Genomic DNA, 25,043 nt, shown 5'->3' with positions numbered 1-25,043 from the left:
CGGCAAGCAGCCGGGAGTTACCCTTTCCGACCTTTTCATCAACTCGCTTTCTGTTAAAGAGGCTATGAGAGTTAAACTCCATAGCTAATATCCACCAACTAAAGAGAAAGGGAACACTACTAGGTAAACAAAAGGGCTGGGCTTAGTAAATAGGTACGATTTGCTCAATTCTAACATTATACATTATGCATTATATACTCTATTACCAGAGCGTCATACCTCGAGGTCGACAAACACCTCTTTCTTCTATTTTCGTAAAAGAGCCCATCAACCCATCTTGAGCGCATGATTTCTAGGTACCAGACCCTTGTAGCTTGTGAGGCAGCATGACATCAGCACAAAGCGGTTCATGCCAAGGGCCCAACAAATTTACGTCTTTTTAGCCTTCCGTCTCTTGGTAGGTAGCGCGCGCGCACTATTGCCGTCTAAGGGAAGCGCCTCGGCCTTGTCCGCGGCGTCGCTGTCTAGTTTCGCTGTGTCTACTTCCGACTCCTCGTCTTCCGACCGATCATCCTTCGCATGTCCCTGGACCACGAAGCGATACGCGATGCGCAGCAGAAGGTACAGCCAGAATATGTTGAGCAACTGGAGCAGAGCCAATAGTGTAAAGGTGATCACAGTAGAGAGCGGGCCCTTGTACTGCTCTGTTTCCCAGACAATTCCGTAGGGGCCAATGGTGCGGTAGTCGGTGAGGATTGAATAGAGGATGCGCAGGTTGATGTAATTTCGAAGGTATATCCAGGAAATTACACACAGGGCAAAAAAATATGCTTGGAGGGGACTGTCCAGATAGTTCAGTGATTTGGATAGCTGTCGAATGCAAATGTTAGTAGGATTACTATGGGGCGGATTGAGAGAAATTGCAGCCGAGGCATTGGAGGCTCATTGTACTTACCGCAAGAAACCAATCACTAATGTCGTGCGTGATGTAAATAGCAATGCCCATATAAGTGAAGTGAAACCTGTAACTGAGGAAAATAAGCGCAATGGTGACAATGTGATGCGCGACAAGCTCCTTGAAGTCCTTGCGCCTCTTCTCCATCCCTAGCAACATCACGATGGCCTGCTGCGTCCAGAAGGCAGCCTGGACCAAGTAATAGAACTTGAGTTCACCACTTTGCACCTTGTGCGGATACGCCTCGTACATGCCCCGGGTGTTGAAGTACCAGACTGGCGACCGTTTCATGCAGTACAACCCCAAAGGCCCCATGAAGGATATGTAGACCGCTGTGTACATCTGCTCCATGAAGCGCGACTGCTTGCCCTTCGACTTGATGCCACATGCGCTAGCTACGGGGCGCAATATCTCGTGCATGATGAATTCGCGCGTGAAGGACAAGAAAACGGTGTAAAAGCAGACGAAGGCGAAATCCCAGCGGCCTTTTCCGTATTGGGCTGGACCATCGTCGTTTTCTACCTTGTAGGACATAAACATGAAGCGGTGGACGATATTAGACTCGGTCGGGTTAAGGGCGTAAACCAATCCGAAGGCCAGCAGGATGAAGAATGGTATGCTCCATGAACGGCGCAAAAGAGACCGGACCTTCTTGGACTTGGTGGTTCGCCTGAACCCAATCTGACGAGGGGAGTGGTTTGCGCTGAGGCTCGATTTTCTGCGCCGACATGGTGTGCCGTTTCCCGTCACCGGATGAAGCTGATCGTCGAGTGCGGCCTGGGATGTGGCCATGTTTCCGAGTAAGCAAGGCGACGTGAGGAGATTCGTTAAAGTCTAGAAGACAGGTGTCTATTTCAGTTCTTGTCAGTCTCAATTTTCATCATAGAGTGAATGTACTGTAATTGAGGTAAACAAATCCATAAAATTAGGATTTTCTGGGGAGTTGAGCATAATTGAGCTATGATCTGTTAATTTACTTCGGAGCCCGCGGGTAGCGTCTTATAAGCCCTACCAGATTCAATTAATTCCATTTTTTATGACTAAAAAGGGGTGATCATGTGGGTAATAGTGCATGCTGTAAATGCTGTAGGTTAGTTAAATCGCCTTATTCCCATAAGCGGTTTGAATTTTTGAAGTCGTAAGAGGCTCCCTTGACAATGTACAATAGAGATCGGACGACATGTAGAAATGTAGAAAAAAAAGAAAAAAAAGAAGAAAAGAAAAAAAAGAAAAAAAGAAGAAAAGAAAAAAAGAAAAAAGGTCAACTCAGAAATATTGTTCAGGTCGTACACAACCCCCACATGTTTATCTTATCAGAGTATTTATAACACCTAAGTGCTAAGGTTAGCAGCGTGATTTTGCTGTAACCAACATTCAAAGTTGGTGTTCTTGTGTTACTCGAACGTGCATGTGTCTAGCATAAGAGGCACAGCAGATTTGATATCAAGGGATGTCGCATATATATATATATATATATATATATATACTCTTTCCCCACTCATGTCTTGTCCAAAGGGAAGCCGTGTAACTTTCTCGGTTTTTGCATGGGCGTAACTTTGCGCAAACGCGTTATAACATACATACCCAGGTGCCTACATGTCTCAATTACCAAACGGGGCCATCGGGGATGCAGTAGGCGTGCTCATATATACCTTCATCTGCCTGTTCAGCAACATCCTTCTCATATGGCTTCACTGGACAAGCCGAGAGAGGCTGGGTTGTGAGTCGCGAAGAATCGCATACCCTAAAATGGAACAGACCAGCAGGCTAACTTTATCAAGATGTGGCCTTGATCGCATATTTCGTCCTACTATGCACCATCAGTAGTATCATTCAACAGATATATAATTATGTGTAAGTATCGCGGCTTGCCTGTCGTAGAATCATGTTGACTGATTGGCCTAGCTTGTGGGATGATCTCATGCGTGCTCAATTGGAATATATCAAGGCCAATTATGAGAACGCGGATGTCATATTCAACAATGGCAACTTTGGGTTCATGAAGGATTTAGCCAATATTCGTACGTGTAGAAAGAAAATTGCACTCTCAACGAGCCATGATGTCGTTCTTAGTATCTGGACTCCTATGTTTACGCCTAGGTGCTAGGTCTGTTTTGCTACATCATGGAGTCGAGCTACTTTTTCTCGTAGTATGTACTAAATGCCACTTCTAATGAGCATGCTACCATACTAACCTGACATTCAGCACCATCCACGTAGCATTCTCGGTATATGGCTTCTGGTCGGCGAAGCGACGTACTGAGCGAAGGTTTCTGTGGGGTAGCAAAGTAATACCCCTTATCTTAGCTGGCATTACGATCGGATTGCTGCAAACACCGCCGGTACAGAGTAGTTTCCTCGTGTACATGATTGTAGCTAACGTGCAATGTAAGTGCTATAAGATGTTTTTATAATTACGTCTTTTCTCAAGTGTTTTTAGTTGCGCAGAGGCTAATTTCGTCTAGCTGTCACGAGCTGCGCGCTCAGTATCCTTTTGATATTTGCCATTCTCTGGAAGTATATCGATGTCAAACGCTTTGTGGGGCATACGGATTCGTCTCGTACATCTACCGGCTGGGGGTTCTTACGACGCAGGAGCAACTCACGGACCGACTCAAGAGCCCGTCGAATCTCCGCGGTGCCGTTCGCTAACAACTGGTTGGTTGTGCGGCTATCCATCGCTGTGCTTCTCATCTCGTGAGTTTCCATCAAGGAGTATGATGGCCATGATTGATGTTATTGCTAAAGTATACAGCGTTTTCATATTCGCAAGTCTATTCACGCACCTACCCCAACGCGACGACGTTGCCAAAGACGCCAAAGCAGAGTCGGCAGACCTGAGTCCCGAGCGAGCTAGATCGAATATCGTCGGGTATATATACGGCGTGACGCCAGCTCTGGCCATCTGGCTCATTTTTGGGCTCACCCAAGAATTTCGACAGATCATGTATGAGAGATTAGTCCCCCTGAGATGGCAGAGTGGCTCACGGGCACAGCTGCTGCCACTGAATGCATCTCATGCATCAAAGCCGAGCCAATCTCGGCTTGAGGCGGAGGTTGAGATACATTTGGGTGATATAGATCCCAATGTGCAAAGGCGTGCGTCACTCACTCTGTTAAATACACCGTTGTTGGTTGACAATGATGATAGATTCAACACCAATCTAGCGAGGTGAACGGCCTAGCTGAAATCGATTGAATATAGGGTAATATTTTTGGGTACTAGCCCACCTGGGCAGGTAATTACAGGTCACATATAAATGAGTATCATGAAATATGAGTCTATCAGTTGACATATGGAAATGGGACGATATGCAGAGACTATTCGGGGGCCTTGATGAACATGGGGTTTTCCGGCCCCAACCTTCAGTGTTCAATGCTAGGTACCTAGTTTCTACTACCTTAGTAGCGGTAGGAATATATACCTGCGAATAGCTGAGTATAGAAAGATTTCATAATAGTATGCTGATCACCTAGGCATTGAGGTCCCAGTGCAGTGGACGAAATATATCATCGGTATAAAATCTATAAAAACATAGCTAACTAACTGCCTAGAGCCTTTTAATCAACACCTTCAAGTTCACTTAACCTCAGCCTAGCCGGCCACGAGTTCCCCAACCCAAACAAAACTGTCATCGCCGCTCTCGATAGTACTCTCGTACCCGGATGAAACACATCCATATCCTCATCGAAAACCTCCCACCCTTCAAGTACACTTCTATCAGACCAAACCGATGCTTCTGTCAAAAGTGACATCCACGCAATGTACGGAACCCACCACGGCCAAAACAGATTTACACACAACTTGCAGGTACTCTTGAGCAGCAAATGAGCACCCACAATCAAGGTACCGGCGACCGGAAAAAACTGCACGTAGATCCTCTTGCGGCCGAGGAGAAAGTGGAAGATGAAGTCATCCAGAAAGGGAATCGCCGAGTTTTGTCTGTTGACGATGGCGATGCAGACCATCTGGTACGCCGTATACGCCAGCAGGTGCATCGCCGTCGCGCGGAGCAGTCTGGTTACGAGTCTAGCCAGGGGGTCTCTCATGCCCCGCCTGAGTATCACCGGCGTCTCCGCCCTCGCCACGAACACAAACGCCAGCAGGTAGAAGAACACCGCGACCAGCGTCTGCACGACCGCCGGCATGCCAAACTCCCACAGGATCAGCCCCAGCCCCAGCTTCTCCTCCGCCCCCTCGACTCCCCCGAGCTTCCCGGAGCCCGTCACCTGCGGATCGAGCGGCATCGGCGAGAAGAACGGGACCATGGTGACGAAGAAGTTGAACGCCAGGACCACGATCCCAATGACCGACCTCCGGATCGGCTCGCGCAGGTGCGTGGGGTCCGGGTGCAGCTCCACGACGTCGTCGAGATCCGCCGGCCACCGGTCGTTGACGAGCCCCCAGCCCAGCAGCCGCACGAACCACGTGTCGACCAGCAGCGCGAGGCGGTCCAGCAGCGCCACCCGCGCCAGGTCGAAGATGTTGAGGAAGACCTCGAACCACAGCGTGCTGTTGATCGACAGCGCCACCGTGCGCCCCGCCCGGATCGCGATCCGCAGGAAGTACTCCACGTACCCGCGCCGGTGCAGCCACTGCGTGTCCAGCTCGCAGTGCGCGGAGAGCAGCACCGCCATCACCATCCCGCAGTACCAGGTTGCCTCGAGGTTGAAGGGGAAGGGGGGGGAGGCGCGCCGCCCTCGGTTGGTGTAGGCATTTTTGGGCGGAGGCTCCGGGAGCTCGACGATGTCGGCGTTGCGGTGTATGATGATCCGCCACCAGGTGTCCCAGTCGATCAGTTGTTGCTGTCCTCGTCTGTCGTGAGGACGAGGTTGCTCTGCAGGCCCGCCGCCGTCGGCGTCGCGTTCTTGGCGAGCGATGTCGCGTTGGAGTGCCTCGTCCATGGTCGAGAAACAGGAAGATGGGGGGAAAAGTGCGAAAAAAAAAATGATTACTCCGTCTCATACCTAGGCTGCGACAAGACATTGTAGGTCTACATTTATTAAAAGGGGCGGGCCGTGTTAGCTCGTGGAAGACAAGGAAATGTCCAGTGGAATTTCCGAATTGGGATTGAATGAAAGAGTAGTTCGGATTGCTTTGGGAAAGGGGGCGGAACAAAGAATCGTGAAAGAGGAATCCATACCCCCCCGTTCATAATGGCTATAACATGCTTGTTCCTTTGACATCTATTCTAGTTCGTCCAGAGAATATGCCTGGTATTTTTGCAATATGGTGGTTAGCTAGATAGGTAGGTGAGGGTTGTGCTAACCCTTAGTTCCCATCGTCATGTAACTACCTACCCCTTGCCTTAAGTACTAGATAGCTTACATATCAGTACGCGACAACCACCAAGTAACTGCCTGCATCTAACCACACTGATAAACTGGTGTCTCGGTATGCCAGTACGCATACAGATTCTTATTTTCTTTCCGATCAATCCTGCCATGCCGTCGACTCTCCTCCTTCTGCACCTTGGCCGCGTGTCTATGCTGCATTGCCAGTATGGCACACCTCTGCGACGCGGGTAAGTGCACCAAGCTGCTCCGATCGCTCGCGCTCATGTTGGATAGCTGGTATGTCACCATGGCCCGCTCCCGCTTCTCCCTTTTTGTTAACGAGCATGTGTCGTGTGTGTTCGAGTCGAGATCTTCTTCTTTGCTGCTAGACTCCTCGTCGCCATCAGGGGAAGACTGGTGGGAGTATTCGAGCTGTAAAGCTGGGGCGCGGGCTCGTCGGCGCAGTTGAGTAGTCGACGGCCCTGTTTGAGCTGCTGATGACTGCCGCGATATTATCTTACCTGATGGTAGGCGAATCGAGTCGTGATCAGCTAGCAGCAGCTTTTGGGTTGAGTTTGTCGTCCCCTCTCGATTGTTTCCGTCGCAAACACCCTCAATATCACTCCTTGCATCGTCTTCTGGTTCAGAAAAGTCGTAGAAGTCGGCAAGTTCTGAGTCCTCTTCCGATATATCGAACTTGCAGTGACCCTTGCCGGTCATGTGCTGTTGCACAGCCTGTACAGTGGCTCTCTCTGTCCCGCAATATATGCATTCTTGGCATCCGAAAATAACTAGATGCAAATATTCGAAGAGAGTCTCGAGGTCGACGACAAGATGTTGTTGGTTTGGAACAAATAGGCCGTGTGATTTTTGCATGTGTGTGACACTGTCAGTGAAGTTTGGTGAGGAACTGGGACAGAATAGGCACTGCCCAGGGGTGAATGGTAGCATGGCTGTGTTAGAAGAGTCGATTGACCCCTTAGAGGATGTAGGATCAGAGTTAGTGTCGGGACTCGATGATAGTGTGGTTATGGGTGTAGTTGTAGTTGTCGTCGTTGCTGTCGTCGTTGCTGTCGTCGTTGCTGTCGTCGTCACTAGCATATTTTAAGGGTATATCAGAAGTGCCTGCAGTTCTTTTATTAGGTCAACCTCAAGGTACGTAGGTATGTAAATATGTCGTAGGGTATTAATTGGTGTTGTATTTTACTGGATATATGCTATAAAATGAATGAAATGAAATTGAATTCCTATCTGTCTTATATCTATGCGGATGTCTTACCTGTTGATACTACAGACACTTATAAAAGAGTAGTAAGAAGTTACCTATGGCGTTCAATTCGATCTACTGGCGTTATCATTGGGCCTAGAACAGGGTCACCCCACTGCATCGCCACTAGAGCTTCTTACTTCCACCAATAAGGTACTCGTTTACTATGATTCATAATGAATGATAATGAATGAACCCGATCTAGTCTGTTGTAGGAGAGCCGTATCCAGTTGAATCAACCCTCATTCTTACATATAGTCCTTTGGTTGTGTGGATAAAGCGTCAGTCAATCAATATTCATAACTACTTGTCACTTCTAAGAGGCAGGTTATCATTAAAGTCATATTGGCGCGTGAATAATACATTATACCCAGCATGCTGCTTCCAAGTTCCCTGCCTGCGCACTAGGTATCTTGGTAATTAGGTACCTAGCATCGGGACATTTCGTCATCGCTTTGTTTTCTGCTTGTACTCACTGACAAGCTCTTCGCTCGCCGACCATAGTTGCTTGCCTGCTACAGCACTGTAAGTGATAGGGTGGCCCTTGACTACCAAATGGGTCCTATTGACGAATTGCCCCTTGTAATACCTTTCTTGTTCGCGAACCTCGGGAGCCACTGCAGCAAATAGCACTGGCCTAGGGCCATCAACCTCACTATAACTGAAGCAATAGGAGACTGGCAAGAGATACCAGGGCACAGCACGCCTAGTGCCGGGTGTCCATACCGTTCCGGGGCAAATGGATGTTACCAGTATCGGCACACCCTCCCGGTCATAACGAGCTTGTAACTGCGAACTTAGCAGATTCATCGCTATCTTGGACACGCTGTATCTCCGCATCGCAGCCATAAAGCCGCCTTCCCGGCCAGCGGGGTACAGTATGTCCCCGCCATGAGGGTCGGAAAAGTCCGGGCGCCACTCTGCAGAGTGAGTTACAGACGGAGCATTCGAGCTCACCTATTTTCGAGTACTTATCAGCTTTCAGTCTTGCCTACATGTCCCATAGGTATAAATGTAGTTGCTTTTCTTGCAGGTAAAGGATAAGGAAGGAATTGGTAAATGAAAACACCTACATTAACGATACGAACGTCGGAGTCTTTCTCCAAAGCAGCAGCTCTAAGCAGCGGCTGAAGTTCTTGGGTCATGGCGAACACCGCCAGGTAACTTTATCATGAAGAAGTCAGTGACAAGTCTCCTTTTGGTATGTACTGAAACGAACAGCCGAAGGAGCGAGAGCGGGGCTTTACTTTGTCTGCATGGTGATCTGGATACCGGAATCCGCCATCTTGGACGGCTCTGTTCCTTCGTGGCCGGCATTGTGGATCAATATGTGCAGCTTGGACTCGGCGGCGCGAAGCTTGCCGCAGGCGGCCAGAACGCTCGCCATAGAGGCCATGTCCGCCTGTATCCAGTTTACCTGCCCTGGCCGCAAGCCCGGGTTCTCCCGGTACATTCTCTCGCAGGCCGCTTCGGCTTTTGCGGTCGATCGTGCCCCAAAATACACTTTAGCGCCGGCCTTAGCTAGGAACGCTACGGCATGGTAGCCGATACCTGCGCTGCAATGTTGAGAAGGTTAGCGAATACCTGACCCACTAATAGATGCTGCCGATCACCACTTTTCCGGCGCATCCGGAAAAAAGCGAATGGAGGATAAAAAGGGAAGAAATAACTCACTTCCCGCCTGTTACGAAGGCGATTTTGTCTTGCAGCTCCGGCATATGCTGTTTATGATTCCACAACGCCATATTGCATTTACAAGCTCAGTGTACGTCTCTACTTTATTGTTACGAGCCCAGATTAGAAACTTGAAACAGAACGAAAAAAAATGGATGCAACCAAGTCGCTGTAACGAATCAATCATGGGGGAGGAGTGGTGCATTATGACCGTGTGTAATGTTAGGAGGATATGGTTCGATCTCTCCTTAAGCCTGAAAGCTGGATGTCACACCAAATCGGATAATATGATTACCTACAGACAGAGAGTGGTTCGGTGACGCCCGCCGTGCTTACCCCGGAATCTGCAACTTTAAATGTTTGTATCGGCATTGGCCACTTTTCTTTAGTTCTGCATATGCCGTTGTAAAATTTGCGGAACTTGGTTCCGAAGTGGGGAATTCGGATTCGGAGTGCTCGGGTTCGGCATCGGCATGGAGTCTTGGCACGCCGAATACTCCCTTCTTCGGAATTGGAGGCGTGATGAAGTGCCGAGAATCTTACAACGATGTGTTTTTACGTAATTAGATGTACGATTGACTTGGAGAATTAAGGATTTAATTTATCTCCGTTGGCTTACCCATTCAGGGGTAGACGAACAAGTTCTTCCGTGTGGGTGGCGTCAACCCCCATACCTTCTACTAAGCAGGTTGCCCCACACGGCACTTACTTGGCACGGGCTTACTACTTCGTAACGTCGCTGAAATGACCTTCTCATCGAGCATGTACTTAGGTACGTAAGGATCTGTCTCGTGATTTATGATTTTGTGGGGGGTGATACGATGTCTGCGCCAGCAACTCGGTGGCCAGAGAGAAACTGGAGGTTATGTATGAATGATAACGGTAAACATTGGCACCTGCTTTTTATTGTCGATAGGATAGAATCGAGCGTGCCACCCCCTGATATATATTACGGCAGATACTAGGTATGTATGCGTCGTATGTTCGGACAAGGTAAATGCTAGTACCAACTTCTAGTGACAAGTTCATCGTAGACATTGACGGTAGTGAAGAGTAGAGCACTTAAGTAGCATAGATATAGGTAATTAGCGTAGTTACCCTGAGCTAGTACGTACAATGTTTACATGTGTTTTTATATAAAATCATCCCTAATGATCCCGCATGCGGGGAAAAAGGGAGACGAAATCTGTACCCGATTAAGTAATTAGCCCCTGAATGAGCCCCTATTTGACCCATATGATATATTTTGCCCAGCACAATACAGTGTCGCGTAGCTGCTGAAGTCTGATGAATCCTGTAAGTATAGACGGATGCTAAAGAGGCCCGATAGATGACCACGAGTCATTCTCATTTATGGATTTTATCATGTTTAGAGACGGGACTTTCCTTAATAGCGTATCATTAAGCGTGAACCTGCATACACCGAGAGATGACTGTTGAATGCCAGGCCGCGACGTGGATGATCTTTCTTAGTCCTACAGTTAAGTAGGCAACCTGCTTGTGTAGCGATGACCGTCCGAGTCCAATAAAGACCTCCACATAGGGGGTGGGTGTGGTTGAAGATGCTGATTCCGAACGCTTGGGTTCATGCCGCGGACTACATTTGAAACGAACGGATGCTGGCCTTGTAAGCAAAACATGCTATTCTGATTGCTCCAGGTGGCACGAGGACTCTCCGAACGCATTGAACGGGTAGCTACTAGGTCTTCGTATACTTGATTTCTTTTGCTCCCTTTTAGGTCTGTTGATCCCCGATGTACCCCTGACGTACCGATGATATGATGGGACTACCTAGCGTGGATTCTAATGTACTGTTCGCTACTTACTTGTAGCTACCGACAAAGAGTGTCGTTGTAAGTAGCATTGATTTATAGTATATACATACCAAGCAACCCCTGGGTAGTTCTAGTAGAACATTCGTATATATAAGGAGTGCCCCCCTTCCTCAAATGTCAGGGGTAGCTACCAAACTCGTATCAACGAACTCGAAAGTTTAAATCCCAAATCCCAAGGTACATGGGCCTGTACGTGAAGAAGCTGTTGACTCGACCCTGGATGTTTCGGTGCTGGATGTCCTCGGGATGTGGATGGATCTGTGTTGACAGTCGCCCCGAAATGAATCTCGCCCGCAAACATTAGAAGGAACAACCAATAAGATCTAAGGGCTTGTCATCATCTACCTCCTTGAGTAGTCGCGTCACACGATACCCTACCCGGACTGGACTGAGCAACCGCAGGTATATATCTAAGGAAAATGGGGGAAACTTGAACAAGAGGTCTATCTTGCCGAGGGGGTTGTGCGATGGCGGGTGGCTGCTACATACACAGGAGTCATGTGTCTCCTTAAAATACGAACATATACCTGACGCGGTCGCCCAAATATAACGAGAAACATGAGAATCAGCAGGGTCGACTCTGGAGTCCTACAAGTTAAAGAACATTCGCGTGATCACAAATTTCGACAATCGATATTCGACATTACAACTTGAATATACTAGGTACCTACCTAGAGGAACAGGGGAATGAATAGTAAAGGGAGAAAAGCGGAAAATAAATTCTACTCCATACAAAAGGAAGAAAGACAATGAAAGGTGGCAATGCAATATAAGAAACTTCTCTTTTTCAAAAAGTGCTGTGGTTAAGTTGTTGATATTATGTAATGTTGTTGACACTGAAGAGGAGAGGGGGACAGGCGGTGCCAAAGCCTGTCAGTATGTCTAACATGACTCGATCTATATACTATATAGGACATACCTGCCTAGGTACCTAGTTAGGTAGGTATCTTGCGACATTACTTGGGCAACTCAGTGCTCATCTCGTGCAGCAACCCCTAAAGAAACATCAGATGCCTTTATTGCTACGCTCCACAAAGATTCTCAAAAACTTCAGCTATATTTAAACAGACCCTCAGAGCTGAAGTAGATATATTGGTTCATTTATTATAAATAACCAAACCGCAGACTAAACCAGTTGTTACCTAGAAAAGGTATATGGAATGATCCCTATCACAACATTTAAGCCACGGAACACAACATACTAGGTACCTACACTCCAACGATTATAATACATAAAAAGGTATTCACGTCGTTTTCTCGCTAATATGCAGCTGTGTTAGCTCCATATACTCCTCCAGCTTCTCCCAGTCCTCCGGATACAGAAACGCCGTGATCCAGTAATTGTCATCCCAGTCCTTCCCCGTAATATTAAAGCAGTTCCTGAGCATCCGATTCTCGCCCACCGCCTGGCAGTGCATGTAGACCGGCTTCCCCACATGGCCCCCAACCAACGACGGTGAGTTTGGCACTACCGCTGGGCTGAGGTCCGCAGCGTCAAACAGATTGAACTTGGACCAGTTGGAGAAGTTCATGACGTGGGAGTTCGGGTCGCCGAAGAGCGGCAGCATCTTTGTGTGCCCGAGGGACCGGAAGATGCGCAGCTGGGCACGGATCTGCTCGTCCGTGGCTAGCTCCTGGATGCTGCGACGGATCACGTATGCTAGCTCGCCGAGCGGGCCCCGAAGCAAGATGTCGGGCGTGATGGAGGTCCAGGTGCAGACGCCGGTGTTCTGCACGTACACGCCTCCGGCGCCCCAGGGAGCATTGAGCCGGCTTTGGATGTCTAGCGCGTTCATGATCAGGGCGGATTTTTCGTCACCACGTGCTTCGCCCACAAACCTTGCAAGCCATGCCTCCAACACGTCGCCCTCGCTGAGAAATGCTCCCTTGCCTTCCCCATCGGCATTTTCAAGGTCCTTCAGGCAGGTCTTCCTTAGCTGCGACACGAATCGACGGGGCAGGCATAGAGCGCGGGTCTCTACTTTCGGATGCATCCACAGGGCCCACAGCAGTCCGAGGACGATCCTGACAAAGCTCCAGCCAGTGATTTTGCTCGGTTCAAGACAGAACGGCACCGATGCATCTTTAGCGGTGCCGATCCCCTCTAAGATATCTGTCCGAGCACCTAGAAGCGCTGGTACATCGTCGTCGCCTCGGAGCACTTTCGACCAGGCGGTAATGAGCTCCTTAATGCCGCAGCCGCCGAAGACGACATGCGACCAAATGAGAGTGACGAGGGTTGAGTTGGTGAAAGAGGTGACGTGAAGCCGGAGAATAGGACGGTCGCTATAAGCGTAGTCCTTCCATGTCTGGGGCCTATCTGGGATAGGGTTGAATTGATCAAAGACTGTTGGCCCTGGCTGTAAGGAGGGGCCATCAGCCAGCTTGGGCAATTGAATACCGAGTTCATGTTCCTCAATGGTGATATCGAAGGCCTGCTTAGTAAAATGAACGGCAGGACGTTCTTCAGTGAACTCTCGGGGCACGTGGATCTCAAGAGACCCATTGAGCTTTGTAGTATAACACTGATCAGCAACTAACATTCTATTTTCTGTCTAATCTTTTGAAACGAAAGAAAATAAAATAAAAATAGCAAAGATTGTGAGAAGTGTAAGAAGCCCGGAAACCTACCCGAAGTCGAAGGCGACCCCCTAATTTTCTCCAATCGCCATGCTGCTGAATCAACTTCGTTAACGCATCGTGAAGCTTGTCGGCATCCAGCACCTGATCGAATCGGAGAGTCTCGCTCAAAACACTACCACGTGCCGGAGCAAGGTGGTCGATGAGAGTAAGTGGGTAGACTTCATCAGTCTCTACTATTGGAGATTTCCTTGACGTAAAAAGGCTACGAATGAATTCCATTGTAAAACGTTGATTGGAATAGGCGAAAATAATGCTTGTGATCTGCCTAAAGGACAGTGCGAGGATTGCACATCAGTGTATATGTGTGTGTGTGTGTGTGTAGGTATGTCGGCTTAGAATGTGCACTTAATTATACAGTAATTAAGCATAAGACATTCAAGCTGGTACTGTGGACGATCTTGCAAGTAAAAGTGCCCCTTACAGAATAAACGTCGAAATGCAGATCGTGGCATAACTTTAAACAAACGCCCGGATGTCCGATCTCCGATTAGCTGGAATAAAAAAATGTAGCATCGGCTACCACTAACCGGGAGCAGACCAACCTACCTACCTGCCTACGGGACGCCCGTTCCCCACCAAAATCCGCTGGAACTGATCAGCTCTCACGCCTTATATCAGCTTGGAGAAAAAGTGACAGAAATATTTGTAAGGCATTTTTATACTACCCCGAAGGCACGGTATGTTACGTAAGTTTTAGATTAATTATACGATACTAATCCGAGCAAAACGGTACTTGATAAAAAAGTACGGAAAATCATCCCCTATTTCAAAGCTCACGTGATATTTCAGGTATACCTGGTGAAACCATACTGCATACCTACCTCTCTCAACCTTGGAATGTTGTTACTTTAAGAATACTACCTACCTAAGGTATTAGGGTATCGAACTAGTAGGCGGTAGCGATATACTGCTAGATTCAACCATTTGACCACTGCATAGCCTGTATTGTACATACGCGCCGGGAGCGACAAGGGTTACCGTAGGCACTTATGGATAAAATTTATACCTAATTATTATTTACCGACTTTCGTATTCCGTACAGAGATCAAACGAGCCCCCTTGCGGGCCGTTACCAAGATCCGTTCCACTACTACAGTATTGTTGTTATTGCTCCCTTTTCTCTTTCCTTTTCCCTCTAGTACAAAAAGGGGGCAGATGGCAACCAAGATTTGGGAACGGTAACCCTCCCGAGGTCCCTTCTCTGTATTTTGATCCAGGGGGGGGGGGGGGGGGGCTTATATCTCTACCTCTCTCCTTTTCTCTATTTTCCGCTATAGTCTCTCCAGTAAACCCGGATAAGTTTTCTTATGTTGTCTATCGTGCGTCTAATCTGTACCCTCCTACCCCCACAGGGGTCGCCAAAGTCGCCCTCTCCCCCACTGCCGCCTTTGTGGGTGCTCGTGAACCAGTTCTCCAGCAGCGCGGCCGCCGACTTAGTGTCGAGGATCTCTCGCCCGTCACTCGCCGCGGCGCCGCCCGGTTGAGAGGCATACTCTTGCATCCCGCCTAGCCCTCCTAATCTCTCTGTTATCACGTGGACCCCCAAGACCCCCTCGATCCGTTGCAGGAACTGAGAGCCAACGTGGATCACAATCTCGATCTGCATGTCTGGGTGGTCCTCCAGCCCGAAATCCCCGACCCTCGTGCCATGGAGGATGGGCGGGAGAGAATGTAGGTCTTGCATCCGATCCTGCGACACTAGCGCTTCATATATCCCCGAGAGGACCACCTCGTAACCCTTCAGGAGCCACGTATAGCAGGTAAGTATCGTGAGGGTGGTCGGCATGTCGAACGTTCGGGATGCGTCGTCGGACGGCGGGGCCCCACCACTTGCTCCGCTCTCCGCACCCACGCCTCGGTGATGCGCAGAGGGGTTATTTGTGGAGGACCCGTGGATCTGGTCGGCGGTGATGGTGCTCGGGTACATCTGGGTGTCGTCGGTGGGGCTGATGAATTCGGGCTCGTCCCACTGCTCCGAGTACGAGCACTCGGAGCCCGAGGAGAAGTTCTGATAAGACGACGGCCGCAGGCGCTCGACCGTTTCCAGGAAGACCTGTAAGCTGTCGAACAGCTTGTTGATGGTGCTGCTCAAGTAGGTGTTGTTGGCCATCGTGCCGTTCTGGTGCCAGGAGGAGGTGCCGCCGCTGGGGAGGGATGGGAACGATGTCATTGCGCCTCCCATGTTGTTCGACGAGGACGACGAGGACGAGGACCACGGCCAGCTGCCGCCGCCACCGCCGCCGCTACTACTACTACTACTATTATTACCATTACCACCGGATTTACCGAACTCCATCAAAAGCTTCGAACTCAGCTGCGAAAGGCGATGTAGGCAGTCGTCGGTAGTAGCAACAGAGGAGCCAACACCACCACGACCGCCGGCGGATATGTGGTGCTGCTGCTGCTGCTGCATCTGCTGCTCGCGTAAGCCTTGGCCGCCGCCACCACCGACACTACCCCCACTACCATTGCTCGCCATGACGTTCGCAGCTGCCGTATTGAAGTAATTCGAGGACATAAGCGATTCCGCTTGCGGGTACTGTAACATGTGGTGAGGGTGTGCCGAAGTCGTCGTCGGATTCGTACCCGAGGCGTCGTGTAGCAGACCTGAGATCGAGAATCCTCTGCCGTCCGAGTCCGGTACTTTGTCTACGAGGTCGAAGGTGGAATTGGAGTTGGAAGGGATGCGGCTCGATCTCTGGGGGTTCCTCTCGCTGAGGGGTGGGGTGACGATGGAGGACTCGGGGGCAACCCCCATCCTAGCGGTCGTATGATCGGTCCGCGCGTCTTCATGGCTCGATAGCTTGGGGAATTCTAACTGTGATCTCGAGGAAGTTGGTGTTGCGAACATCTGCCAAGGAGGCGACGGTTCTTTATCTGACCTATGGGGGCCGCTGCTTCCTCGGTCTTGGGTCTGATGATGAGGCGCTGATTGCGCGGACGATATGTTAGGGGACAGGTCCCTCAGCTGCCGGTCGCTGACGGGGGTTCGTTGTTGATAGGAAGCTGAATGGCTAGAGGAGTTTGACATATGGCGTGCCACATGAGGATTCTCTCCCGTAGTCTTTCCCCCTAGATATGCGGTGTGAATGCATTCTGTGCCAGCCTTTAGACATCGTTTGCACGGCATCAGAACACCAAGTTTGTTCGGGCCCGGGTCGAGCCTCACACAACGAAGTTTATGGCCCCTACATCGGTCACAAGCGCTCCGTCGAGGATTCAACCTCTGCATTGTGACGATAATCAGGGCAGGATGTGACTGGTTTGAAGATATAAGCTTATGAAAAACAGAATATGTGTTAGAAATCAACTAAATTTCTAATGGTATTATAAGAGAGATGTCTCTATTGGTATGTCAGTCTTTTTTGTTTTTGTTTTTATTTGTCTCTATTTTTCGGATTTTTAAAATATACTGATACCTGCTCAGGATACTATTATGTCATATATGATTTGAGTAAGCCTCCTACAGAATCCAAGGCTTATACAAGGGGACATATATATGAAGATTATAATCAAATACTAAACATCTTTTACGATGCTCACGTTAGTGTGAAATCGACCGCAGGATATAACACATAAGCAAAATTGATCTTACGATTACTTATACTGGTTTAGGTTTAATGTATGAAGCTGAGAAGCGAAGATAGAAGCCTTCTTCAGCCAATTGGACCTTATATACGAAGGTCGCGTATTATCACCACCGTATGACGCGGCTACTTGCCTACATAGTTCTCTTGGTACAGATAATACAGTTAGTACAACACACAAGGTCGCCATAAGACGACGCGGCACGGCACGGCGCCACGACAAGACGCCACGGCACGTGAAGCCGGGGAAGCCAACGAATGACGGTCAATAAAAGATATATATGTGCCGGTAATTATGCACAGTCATGCATTTTCAGGTAATATAATTTACATCAAAGAATTCTAGGCTCTCGGCATCAACAGGCGATTGAAAGGATACAAGCAAGAGTAGTTTGTAACGTAAGCGGCGTATTGTTGATGATGAAAGTTGAAGAGAAGAAAAGAACAACGTGATAGAAATCAGAATAGCATTGGCCGTGTTATACCCACCAGGCGCTAGCCAAGCTGATATGTGGGGTAATACTGGGGATTCTTCAACGGTAAGCTAAAACGCTAGCTAGCGCATACCTTAAATCCGCCCCCCATTATTATACATACCTAGTATCTTACATAGTAGGTACCTACCTAGGTAGGTAGATAGGTACATATTCAAGTGGTATTTGATGTTGTAGTTGTACGACGAATCGAGGTGCATGTGAACTCAATCAAGGTCATGTACACCTGGGCAGGGTTAACTATACTTAGATACCTACATATGTACTATGTAATAGTTCTATCAATCATTGAATCATACCTACATGTAGTGCCTACCTGCACGAGGGTACATTCAATGTTACCTTTACGATTCTAAACTCTAATTTTATTATTATATATTACCTTCCCTCCCTACCTACCTTAGCTAGATTGCCAAGCTTTAACCTTTTTAATCCGGCCTAAGTGAAATAACCTTTTAAATCAAAGCGTTTAACCTTGTCTTTATTTTAAATCTTATAAAAGCCTATTTAATTATATTATTTAAACAAATTATATAGCGATTATATCTTAAAATATAAATTATAAATGATTAAATATATTATATTATATTTATTAAACCTTTTAAATTAATTTTTTTATCTTAAATAAATTTTTTAAATATATAATTATAAAGGTGTAACCGGTATTAATTAAAAGCGTATTAAATTATAAATCGATTAATATTAGTTTTAAATTAAGGAGATATTTAATTATAAAGTTATTTAAGTAAATAAGTTAATTAAACGAGCGAGCACACGTGATTACCTTTAAAACTATTTTAAAAACTTATATATAATCGCTTAAAAGTGTTACATAATTAAATATTATATAATATCTTACGATATATATACCTAAATAATTTTATAATTAAGTATTACGTTTATATTTAATTTATATAATTTAATTAATAATTAAATCTTTTTTTAATTAATATTAGTTATATTATTATAACTATATGTTTTAAATATTTAAGTTAAATATTAAATAATTAAGGCTTTAAGCGATTATATATTAGCTTTAAAGTTAATTATATATTATTTAAATAACCGGTTTATTAATTTAAATATTAATTTAAAACCAGCGTTTTACGGCTTAAAAAAGCTTTAAATTTAAGGTTTTAAAGCTTAATAATAATAATAAGTATAATATTATGCCGTATATGTAATTATTTAAGATATTTATACTTTAAAATATAATTAACACATAATTTATATAGGTAATTTAATTAAGTGGGTGTTTATAAGGCTTAAATAAGGTTTAAAATAAAAATAAAATTAAACGTTTTAATTTAAAAAGTTATTTCACTTAAGCCGCTTTAATCAATTTAGCACTTGCGTTAATCGTTATTAAATATTAATTAGTTATTGTTTTAAATGTTTTTTATAAGCCACGACTTAAACCTATTCAAATAAATAGGAACGTGGGGAATGTTTGTGTTAGCTCAGGGGACCCACGTGACCTCCTTTTAAGCAGCGGCCTTTTTCGACCGTTATTGCTCAATAATCCTGGAAGTTAAGGTATATCGTATAAAAACACCACAGATGAAAATATGAGCAGATCTTTGAGCCGCAGCCATACTTAAGTCTGGACCATATGCCGAGATACTTGGTAATGGCTTGACAGCCAGTTGGATCCGCCGGAACCGATTGAACGACAAGAACGGGTGTGCGCGCTTGATCTGATCTACCTCCATGTGTAACCACCTGCCAACCTGCCTGCCTGCCTGGCAAAGTACTATATCTCCCAACTTGGCTACTGCTGCCGACCGTTACCGAGATCAAAGCTGTAAGCTCCCAGCCAATCGAGTGCCTGGATAGCTGCATAGTGCATGGCTGGGCGCGTCAATTGATGCACCGGAGTTTGAGTGAGTCCATTTGGCAATTAGCAAACAGGAAACAGGAAATAGGAAATAAACCAGTTACATCGGGATCAGTATCATGCTAATTGTTAAGTGCTGGCCCAAAGTGGTAAATGCATATGTACGCCGTATGCGTTCAACTCCACCAAGGACGAAAATGTACCATGGATAATGGATAATGGATAGCCCAGAAATTTATATGGGACGAGTATATATTTTTAGTATTACACATGTAGCTGAAGATAATGCCCCACCTTTGCCTGAGCATAGCCAGTTGTCGATGATGTGAGAAAGAATGTCTATCACTTCCAAGATGCAGGTGTTTATCAATTTCACGAGATATTTTCGTATGACCGATGCCTTCCTTAGCTCCGAACAAGACAATGTTGACACCACAAAATCCACTCCGATCCACCCCGCATTTCGGCCCCGACACGCCGAATCCCTCGTCTGTTCGATGGCAACAGTTCCTTCGATGATGTGTGTGTGCGAGTTCATGCAGGAGCAGGCACAGCTTATTGTTCAAATGTCAGCGCCCAAAAAGGGGATGGGCTGACCGGCTTTGGTGGGGGGGGGGGGGGGGGGGTACATACATACATGCATGTATACCGACAGGAAAAAGGAAAAAACGGCGAAATTATAAAACGAATATTTAACGTTAACGGCGTGAGAAGAAAAGAAAGGGGGGGTTCAGGAATTTCATAAGAATTTCATTTTTTCATTCCCCCTCCAACCCCTAACCCCTTTTTATTTCTTGCCTATCCCCACATTAATCCAGAACACCATAAAAAAAAAGATTTTTTTTTTTCAAAAGGAAACCTGGGAGAAAATAAGAAATAGAAAAGATGCACAAGCTCTTCCCCCGCAGCGGCTTCTTCGACTTCGAGACCGTCCGCATCCTCGGCACCACATGCTACGGTGGCGCGGACGTGGCCGAGGTGCTGGAGGCGGTGGGGGAGATCCGGTCGGACGACGCGGCGTCGTGGGAGGAGGCGTGGCGCAGGCAGTCGTGGCGAGCGGAGGCGCTGGCGGATGAGGCGCGCGACACCGGCGACCGCGACGCCGCCCTGCGCGGCTACCTGCGCGCCTCCAACTACGCCCGCGCCAGCGGCTACATGTACGTCTCGAGCCCCAGCGAGGACGAAGCCGCCGGTGGCGACCTGGTACAGGACCCGCGGGCTTTGCCTGTGGCAGAAAAGGTCGGCAGGCTCTTCCGCCAGGCCCTGCCCCTCATGGAGGGCGAGGTGCGCGTTTTGCAGATCCCCTACAACGAGTACGTCCTGCCCGGGTACCTATATCTGCCGCCGGCTAGCCGGCGGATTCCGGGGCGAGAGAAGATTCCCGTCCTGGTGAACACCGGCGGCGCTGACTCCTGCCAGGAGGAGCTGTACTATCTCAACCCGGCCGCGGGGCCGGGCATGGGGTATGCGGTCCTCACGTTCGATGGCCCTGGACAGGGCATCATGCTGAGGAAGTACGGGCTACAGATGCGTCCTGACTGGGAGGCTGTCACAGGTTCAGTCATCGATTACCTCGAGACGTATAGCGGGCAGCATCCCGAGTTGGAGCTCGACGTGAACTCCATTGCCGTCTCTGGCGCGTCTATGGGGGGGTACTACGCCCTGAGAGCGGCTTCTGATCACAGAGTGAAGGCTTGTGTTTCTATTGTAAGATATCCTCCCCTTTCTTTCTTTGCATTGCTCTTTTTCATTTCGTTCCATTTTTCTTTCGTGGCTGAGTCAGAAGAGACGATTTTCTTCCCATCCAATCCCATTTCCTACCAGTTGATTCCATGACTTGACACGATCTGCCTAAATGATAATGAACTTTTCTCTTATAAAAGCATAATAGGATCCCTTCTATGACATGTGGGACTTCGGCACCGCGCACGTCTCCCCCCTCTTCATATCCGCCTGGACCTCCGGTCTCCTCAGCTCTGGGTTCGTCGACAAGCTCATGTCCATCGTCTCCCGCTTATCCTTCCAGATGAAGTGGGAGATCTCCGTGACGGGGACCATCTTCGGGCTGTCGTCGCCGTCGCAGATCCTGCTGAACATGAAGAAGTACACTCTGAGCAGCACCAGCACCGGCAAGGACGACTCCTCCACCACTGCTACAGACAGCTTCTTATCTAGGGTCCGGTGCCCGGTGCTCCTCTCCGGCGCAGGCAAGTCGCTGTACCTGGACGCGGCGAGCCACACGCGCAAGTGCTACGACGGCCTTATCAATGTCGCGGCCAAGGATAAGGAGGTGTGGGTGCCGGAGAGCGAGGGCCAGGGCAGCCTGCAGGCGAAGATGGGCGCGTTGGCGTTGGCTAATCAGAAGACGTATCGGTTTCTGGACAAGGCGTTTGGGATCAAGAGGGAGCCACTGAAGGTTGCGCTTCATGACTAAAAATAGAAAATGTATACATGTACCTTGTTTTAAACGATCTTTCGATGGTAATTATTAGGCTGAGCTTGTAAATTTTGGTGAATTTCGGTACAATTAGGATCGAGTTGATATATACCTAGGTAAGGTTGACAGTTTCACATTTAAGTAGAATGGAGAATATGATCATGTTATCATCGAGCGTTTTTAAGTGCAAAACTTCAGTCAACCACATAGAAGCTCGTGGTGGTATGATAAACTTCGTATTAATCAAAATTTCTATTCTATGTACCCATGCCTTTATATCCTTCCTGTAATTCTTGAGGTGTGTAAATCATCATCAAAACAAATATTCCCCTGAGTCTACCCAGTACGTAAAAAGCACCCGACTACTAACCCCCTAGGTATGCACCTCGATACTCTAGTCTAAAGCGTCGAACTTGTCGTTGCACCGTATGTTTATACGGCTTGCTCCTCTCGCCTCGACTCATGCAGCTCAACTATAGGTTCCTGCGAGGTGGAATAGCCAGCAGCATTCGGACGATCCTGTAGCCCAATATCCTGCGTCTCCTTCTCCGAGCGCAGTTCCAAGTCCTTCTCCAAGAAAATGGTCAAGAACCCCACACCGGCGAAGACGATCCCAATCTGCCAGAGTTGCCTCAGACTCCGCTCGTAGATGCTGATGATTACGTCTCGAACGGCGGGAGGGAACGAATTCACAAACTCGCTCGACGCGGATTCGTATGCGCCTCCATGCGCTAGCGCCGCTATGGCGGCCGGATCGGATAGTTCGCCCAGGAGCTGGTCGAAGCGGTTGTTGAAGATGGCGGCCGGGATACTGACGCCCCAGATAGTTCCAACGCTCCTCACGAAGGCAAAAGTGCCCGTGCTAAGGGCGTTCAAATCATCCGGCAACGCGGCTTGGATGGCTGTCAAGAGGTTGGGGGTGGGGATGCCGATGGCGAAGGCAAAAATGACCTCCAATACCACTATAACAGCCAAAGACGTGTCTCTGTTCAATATTGTGAATGTTCCCATACCGATAGTCATAACGGCGAAAGAGACGAAGTGGATATTCCGATAGCGTCCTAATTTCGTCGTCAGCGCACCCCCTGCCGCGGCTGAGAGCGCATAGATGACTGAGAAAGGCAGGAGCATGACGCCGGATCGCGTGGCTGAGACCAACTGAGTCGATTGGAAGTAGAGCGGGAGGAAATAGAGGACCCAGAAAGAGATGAGGGTTTGCAGGAACGTCGCGATATACGCGGCCGTAGATGTTCTATTCTTGAATAGCGACATCGGCATGACAGGTTCGCGGCACCAAGGCGAAGCTTCGAAAATGAGGAAGGCGACGTGACCTAAGAGACCCAGAACCAGGCTCACGATGACGCCCGCATTAGAGAAGGGGTATCGAGTACCGCCGTACGTAAGAGCGTATAAGACGGAGCCTACCGATGCGGCAAGCAGGAAGTTGCCAAAGAAATCGATCCTCTTTGCCTTGTTGAGAAAGCTGCCGTACGCGGTGTGTGGGGTATGGAGAACGAAGAACAAGAGGATCGTACAAACACCGCCGAAGGGCAGGTTGATGTAGAACACCCATCTCCAAGAAACGCGATCGACCAGAATGCCGCCCAGGAAGGGACCGATGACGGACCCAAGGATGATGAAGAGGAACAGAATGCCGAAGAACTGGCCGCGCTCTCGTAGAGGCAGCAGGTCACAGAGGATTAACTCGACAAGCACTAATAACCACGACCGACCGTTAGTGCTTGGATTTTAGGGTTAATGACGGGATGGTATGGTTGATCACTGCTTACTATTGATACCAGCTGAGCCCAATCCTTGGATGGTTCGGCCGCCGATCAGTATGTTGGTCGACGTCGCACTGCCGCATATCGCACTACCGGCAGTAAAAATAGCGACGGCACCAATGGTCAACCATCGCCGACCCCATATATCAGCCAGCTGACCATAAATTGGTTGAAAGGCAGCACTAAAGGAAAACAGGAGATGATTAGTTACAGTTACAAATGCTGTTCGGACTAACTAGAGTGTGAGAAGAGACGGATTAGATGGAAGACCACATACTTGGTTAGGTAGTAAACGTTGACAACCCAAATGTAATTCTCAGAAGCTTCCAAAGCACGCGCGATAGACGGCAGTGCCGTGGAGACGACGGAACCCTCCAAGGCGCTCAGAAAAGCCGTGAGAATAAGACTGACAAATATAAGCCAAAACTGCCAACCCTTCTCTGCCTTTTCCTCCGGGGGTGGGCTGCTGGTTTCGGGAATAGTGTCTATCGATGCGGGAATGGAATCTCCGGGCGCGGGAACGGGATCTTTCCTTGGTTCCATCTTCAGCTGAGTTGTTGAGAGTAGGTATGCTTGAATTTACATGTAGAGGAGAAGGGGGACGAGGATGAGTAAGAGTTGGGAGAGGAAGAAGTGAGAAGTAGATTAGGAAAGAGACGATAATGAAGGTGTGCAGATGTACATATGGGCGTTTGCTGATGGTGACTTACATAACATAATCGTGAAGTAAACGGTACCTACGTCTTACATGTACATATGTAGGTACCCATGGCTGGATACATGTATGATCTGGTAGCACATAGGTACTGTGGAGGATTCGGAGACGGGTTACGATTTGTACCTACATATAATTAATTAATTACGTGTCAAAGGATCTGGCCCAATGAGTAGAAAGCTGAAGATAGAATCGAAGCCGATTGGCTGACACTTCAACTTGTACGATCTTATTATGACATCTGCCGAATGAGTACCTAGGTAGGTACATAGGGGTACGTACCTGCATAGTATTGTACAATACAAGGAGGAGGGACGGCACTGTACTGGGCTGTGAACAACATCGAACATCCATCATTGAATAAACTACATATGTACAACATACAACTTGGCACCACATGCATGAATATCATCACCACCTACCTACATATACATGTAATCACTTAAATCCATATGTTTTAGAAAACCAAGTTTCATCGACTTGTTCATAAACTCGACTATGAAAATCATAAAGTTCAAATGTTATACACTGCAAAGTAAAACCCCCCTTTTGACATTACCTAGGGATGTGCCCAGATATGTAAGGACAACGTGATGTG

General features: G+C 47.9%; 10 protein-coding genes across 10 annotated transcripts; 2 read left to right on the top strand and 8 right to left on the bottom strand.

Moving 5' to 3' along the window:
• Positions 1–52: 52 nt before the first annotated feature.
• Positions 53–1,410, bottom strand: GGS25DRAFT_475151 (TLC domain-containing protein). Its single transcript, XM_049259684.1, has 2 exons — positions 896–1,410; positions 53–810 (listed from the first exon to the last, which is right to left on the bottom strand). The coding sequence occupies exons 1-2, from the start codon at positions 1,313–1,315 to the stop codon at positions 370–372; spliced, it is 861 nt and encodes a 286-aa protein (XP_049119949.1). The 5' UTR covers positions 1,316–1,410; the 3' UTR covers positions 53–369.
• On the bottom strand, positions 896–1,854 carry GGS25DRAFT_475097 (uncharacterized protein; the record flags this gene model as incomplete). The annotated part of the gene is made up of 1 exon (XM_049259683.1): positions 896–1,854. A coding segment is annotated over exon 1 (274 nt), but the record flags the coding sequence as incomplete, so codon positions are not given.
• A 467-nt stretch (positions 1,855–2,321) lies between these two features.
• On the top strand, positions 2,322–4,264 carry GGS25DRAFT_117286 (uncharacterized protein). Its single transcript, XM_049256087.1, has 7 exons — positions 2,322–2,615; positions 2,677–2,749; positions 2,801–2,916; positions 3,003–3,045; positions 3,102–3,283; positions 3,361–3,592; positions 3,651–4,264. Exons 1-7 carry the CDS (start codon positions 2,492–2,494, stop codon positions 4,069–4,071), a joined length of 1,191 nt encoding a protein of 396 aa, XP_049119947.1. The 5' UTR covers positions 2,322–2,491; the 3' UTR covers positions 4,072–4,264.
• GGS25DRAFT_117361 (uncharacterized protein) lies at positions 4,264–6,090 on the bottom strand. The gene has a single exon (XM_049256088.1). It carries the CDS (start codon positions 5,798–5,800, stop codon positions 4,457–4,459), a length of 1,344 nt encoding a protein of 447 aa, XP_049119946.1. The 5' UTR covers positions 5,801–6,090; the 3' UTR covers positions 4,264–4,456.
• GGS25DRAFT_117123 (putative pre-60S factor REI1) lies at positions 6,032–7,462 on the bottom strand. Its single transcript, XM_049256086.1, has one exon. It carries the CDS (start codon positions 7,271–7,273, stop codon positions 6,263–6,265), a length of 1,011 nt encoding a protein of 336 aa, XP_049119945.1. The 5' UTR covers positions 7,274–7,462; the 3' UTR covers positions 6,032–6,262.
• A 226-nt stretch (positions 7,463–7,688) lies between these two features.
• On the bottom strand, positions 7,689–9,693 carry GGS25DRAFT_475047 (NAD(P)-binding protein). The gene is made up of 4 exons (XM_049259682.1): positions 9,114–9,693; positions 8,687–8,995; positions 8,513–8,603; positions 7,689–8,396 (listed from the first exon to the last, which is right to left on the bottom strand). The coding sequence occupies exons 1-4, from the start codon at positions 9,182–9,184 to the stop codon at positions 7,887–7,889; spliced, it is 981 nt and encodes a 326-aa protein (XP_049119944.1). The 5' UTR covers positions 9,185–9,693; the 3' UTR covers positions 7,689–7,886.
• A 2,306-nt stretch (positions 9,694–11,999) lies between these two features.
• Positions 12,000–14,198, bottom strand: GGS25DRAFT_475045 (uncharacterized protein). The gene is made up of 2 exons (XM_049259681.1): positions 13,580–14,198; positions 12,000–13,458 (listed from the first exon to the last, which is right to left on the bottom strand). Exons 1-2 carry the CDS (start codon positions 13,808–13,810, stop codon positions 12,193–12,195), a joined length of 1,497 nt encoding a protein of 498 aa, XP_049119943.1. The 5' UTR covers positions 13,811–14,198; the 3' UTR covers positions 12,000–12,192.
• A 626-nt stretch (positions 14,199–14,824) lies between these two features.
• Positions 14,825–17,122, bottom strand: GGS25DRAFT_117066 (uncharacterized protein). Its single transcript, XM_049256085.1, has one exon. It carries the CDS (start codon positions 16,821–16,823, stop codon positions 14,853–14,855), a length of 1,971 nt encoding a protein of 656 aa, XP_049119942.1. The 5' UTR covers positions 16,824–17,122; the 3' UTR covers positions 14,825–14,852.
• A 3,015-nt stretch (positions 17,123–20,137) lies between these two features.
• Positions 20,138–22,121, top strand: GGS25DRAFT_117052 (alpha/beta-hydrolase). The gene is made up of 2 exons (XM_049256084.1): positions 20,138–21,216; positions 21,401–22,121. The coding sequence occupies exons 1-2, from the start codon at positions 20,395–20,397 to the stop codon at positions 21,941–21,943; spliced, it is 1,365 nt and encodes a 454-aa protein (XP_049119941.1). The 5' UTR covers positions 20,138–20,394; the 3' UTR covers positions 21,944–22,121.
• A 23-nt stretch (positions 22,122–22,144) lies between these two features.
• On the bottom strand, positions 22,145–24,568 carry GGS25DRAFT_117039 (MFS general substrate transporter). Its single transcript, XM_049256083.1, has 3 exons — positions 24,008–24,568; positions 23,737–23,912; positions 22,145–23,661 (listed from the first exon to the last, which is right to left on the bottom strand). The coding sequence occupies exons 1-3, from the start codon at positions 24,271–24,273 to the stop codon at positions 22,379–22,381; spliced, it is 1,725 nt and encodes a 574-aa protein (XP_049119940.1). The 5' UTR covers positions 24,274–24,568; the 3' UTR covers positions 22,145–22,378.
• Positions 24,569–25,043: the final 475 nt, after the last annotated feature.

The sequence above is a fragment of the Hypoxylon fragiforme genome (genome assembly GCF_022984875.1).
Source record: "Hypoxylon fragiforme strain CBS 206.31 chromosome Unknown GGS25scaffold_2, whole genome shotgun sequence".
Lineage (NCBI taxonomy): Eukaryota > Fungi > Ascomycota > Sordariomycetes > Xylariales > Hypoxylaceae > Hypoxylon > Hypoxylon fragiforme.
This window is presented reverse-complemented; position numbering and strand designations above follow the sequence as displayed.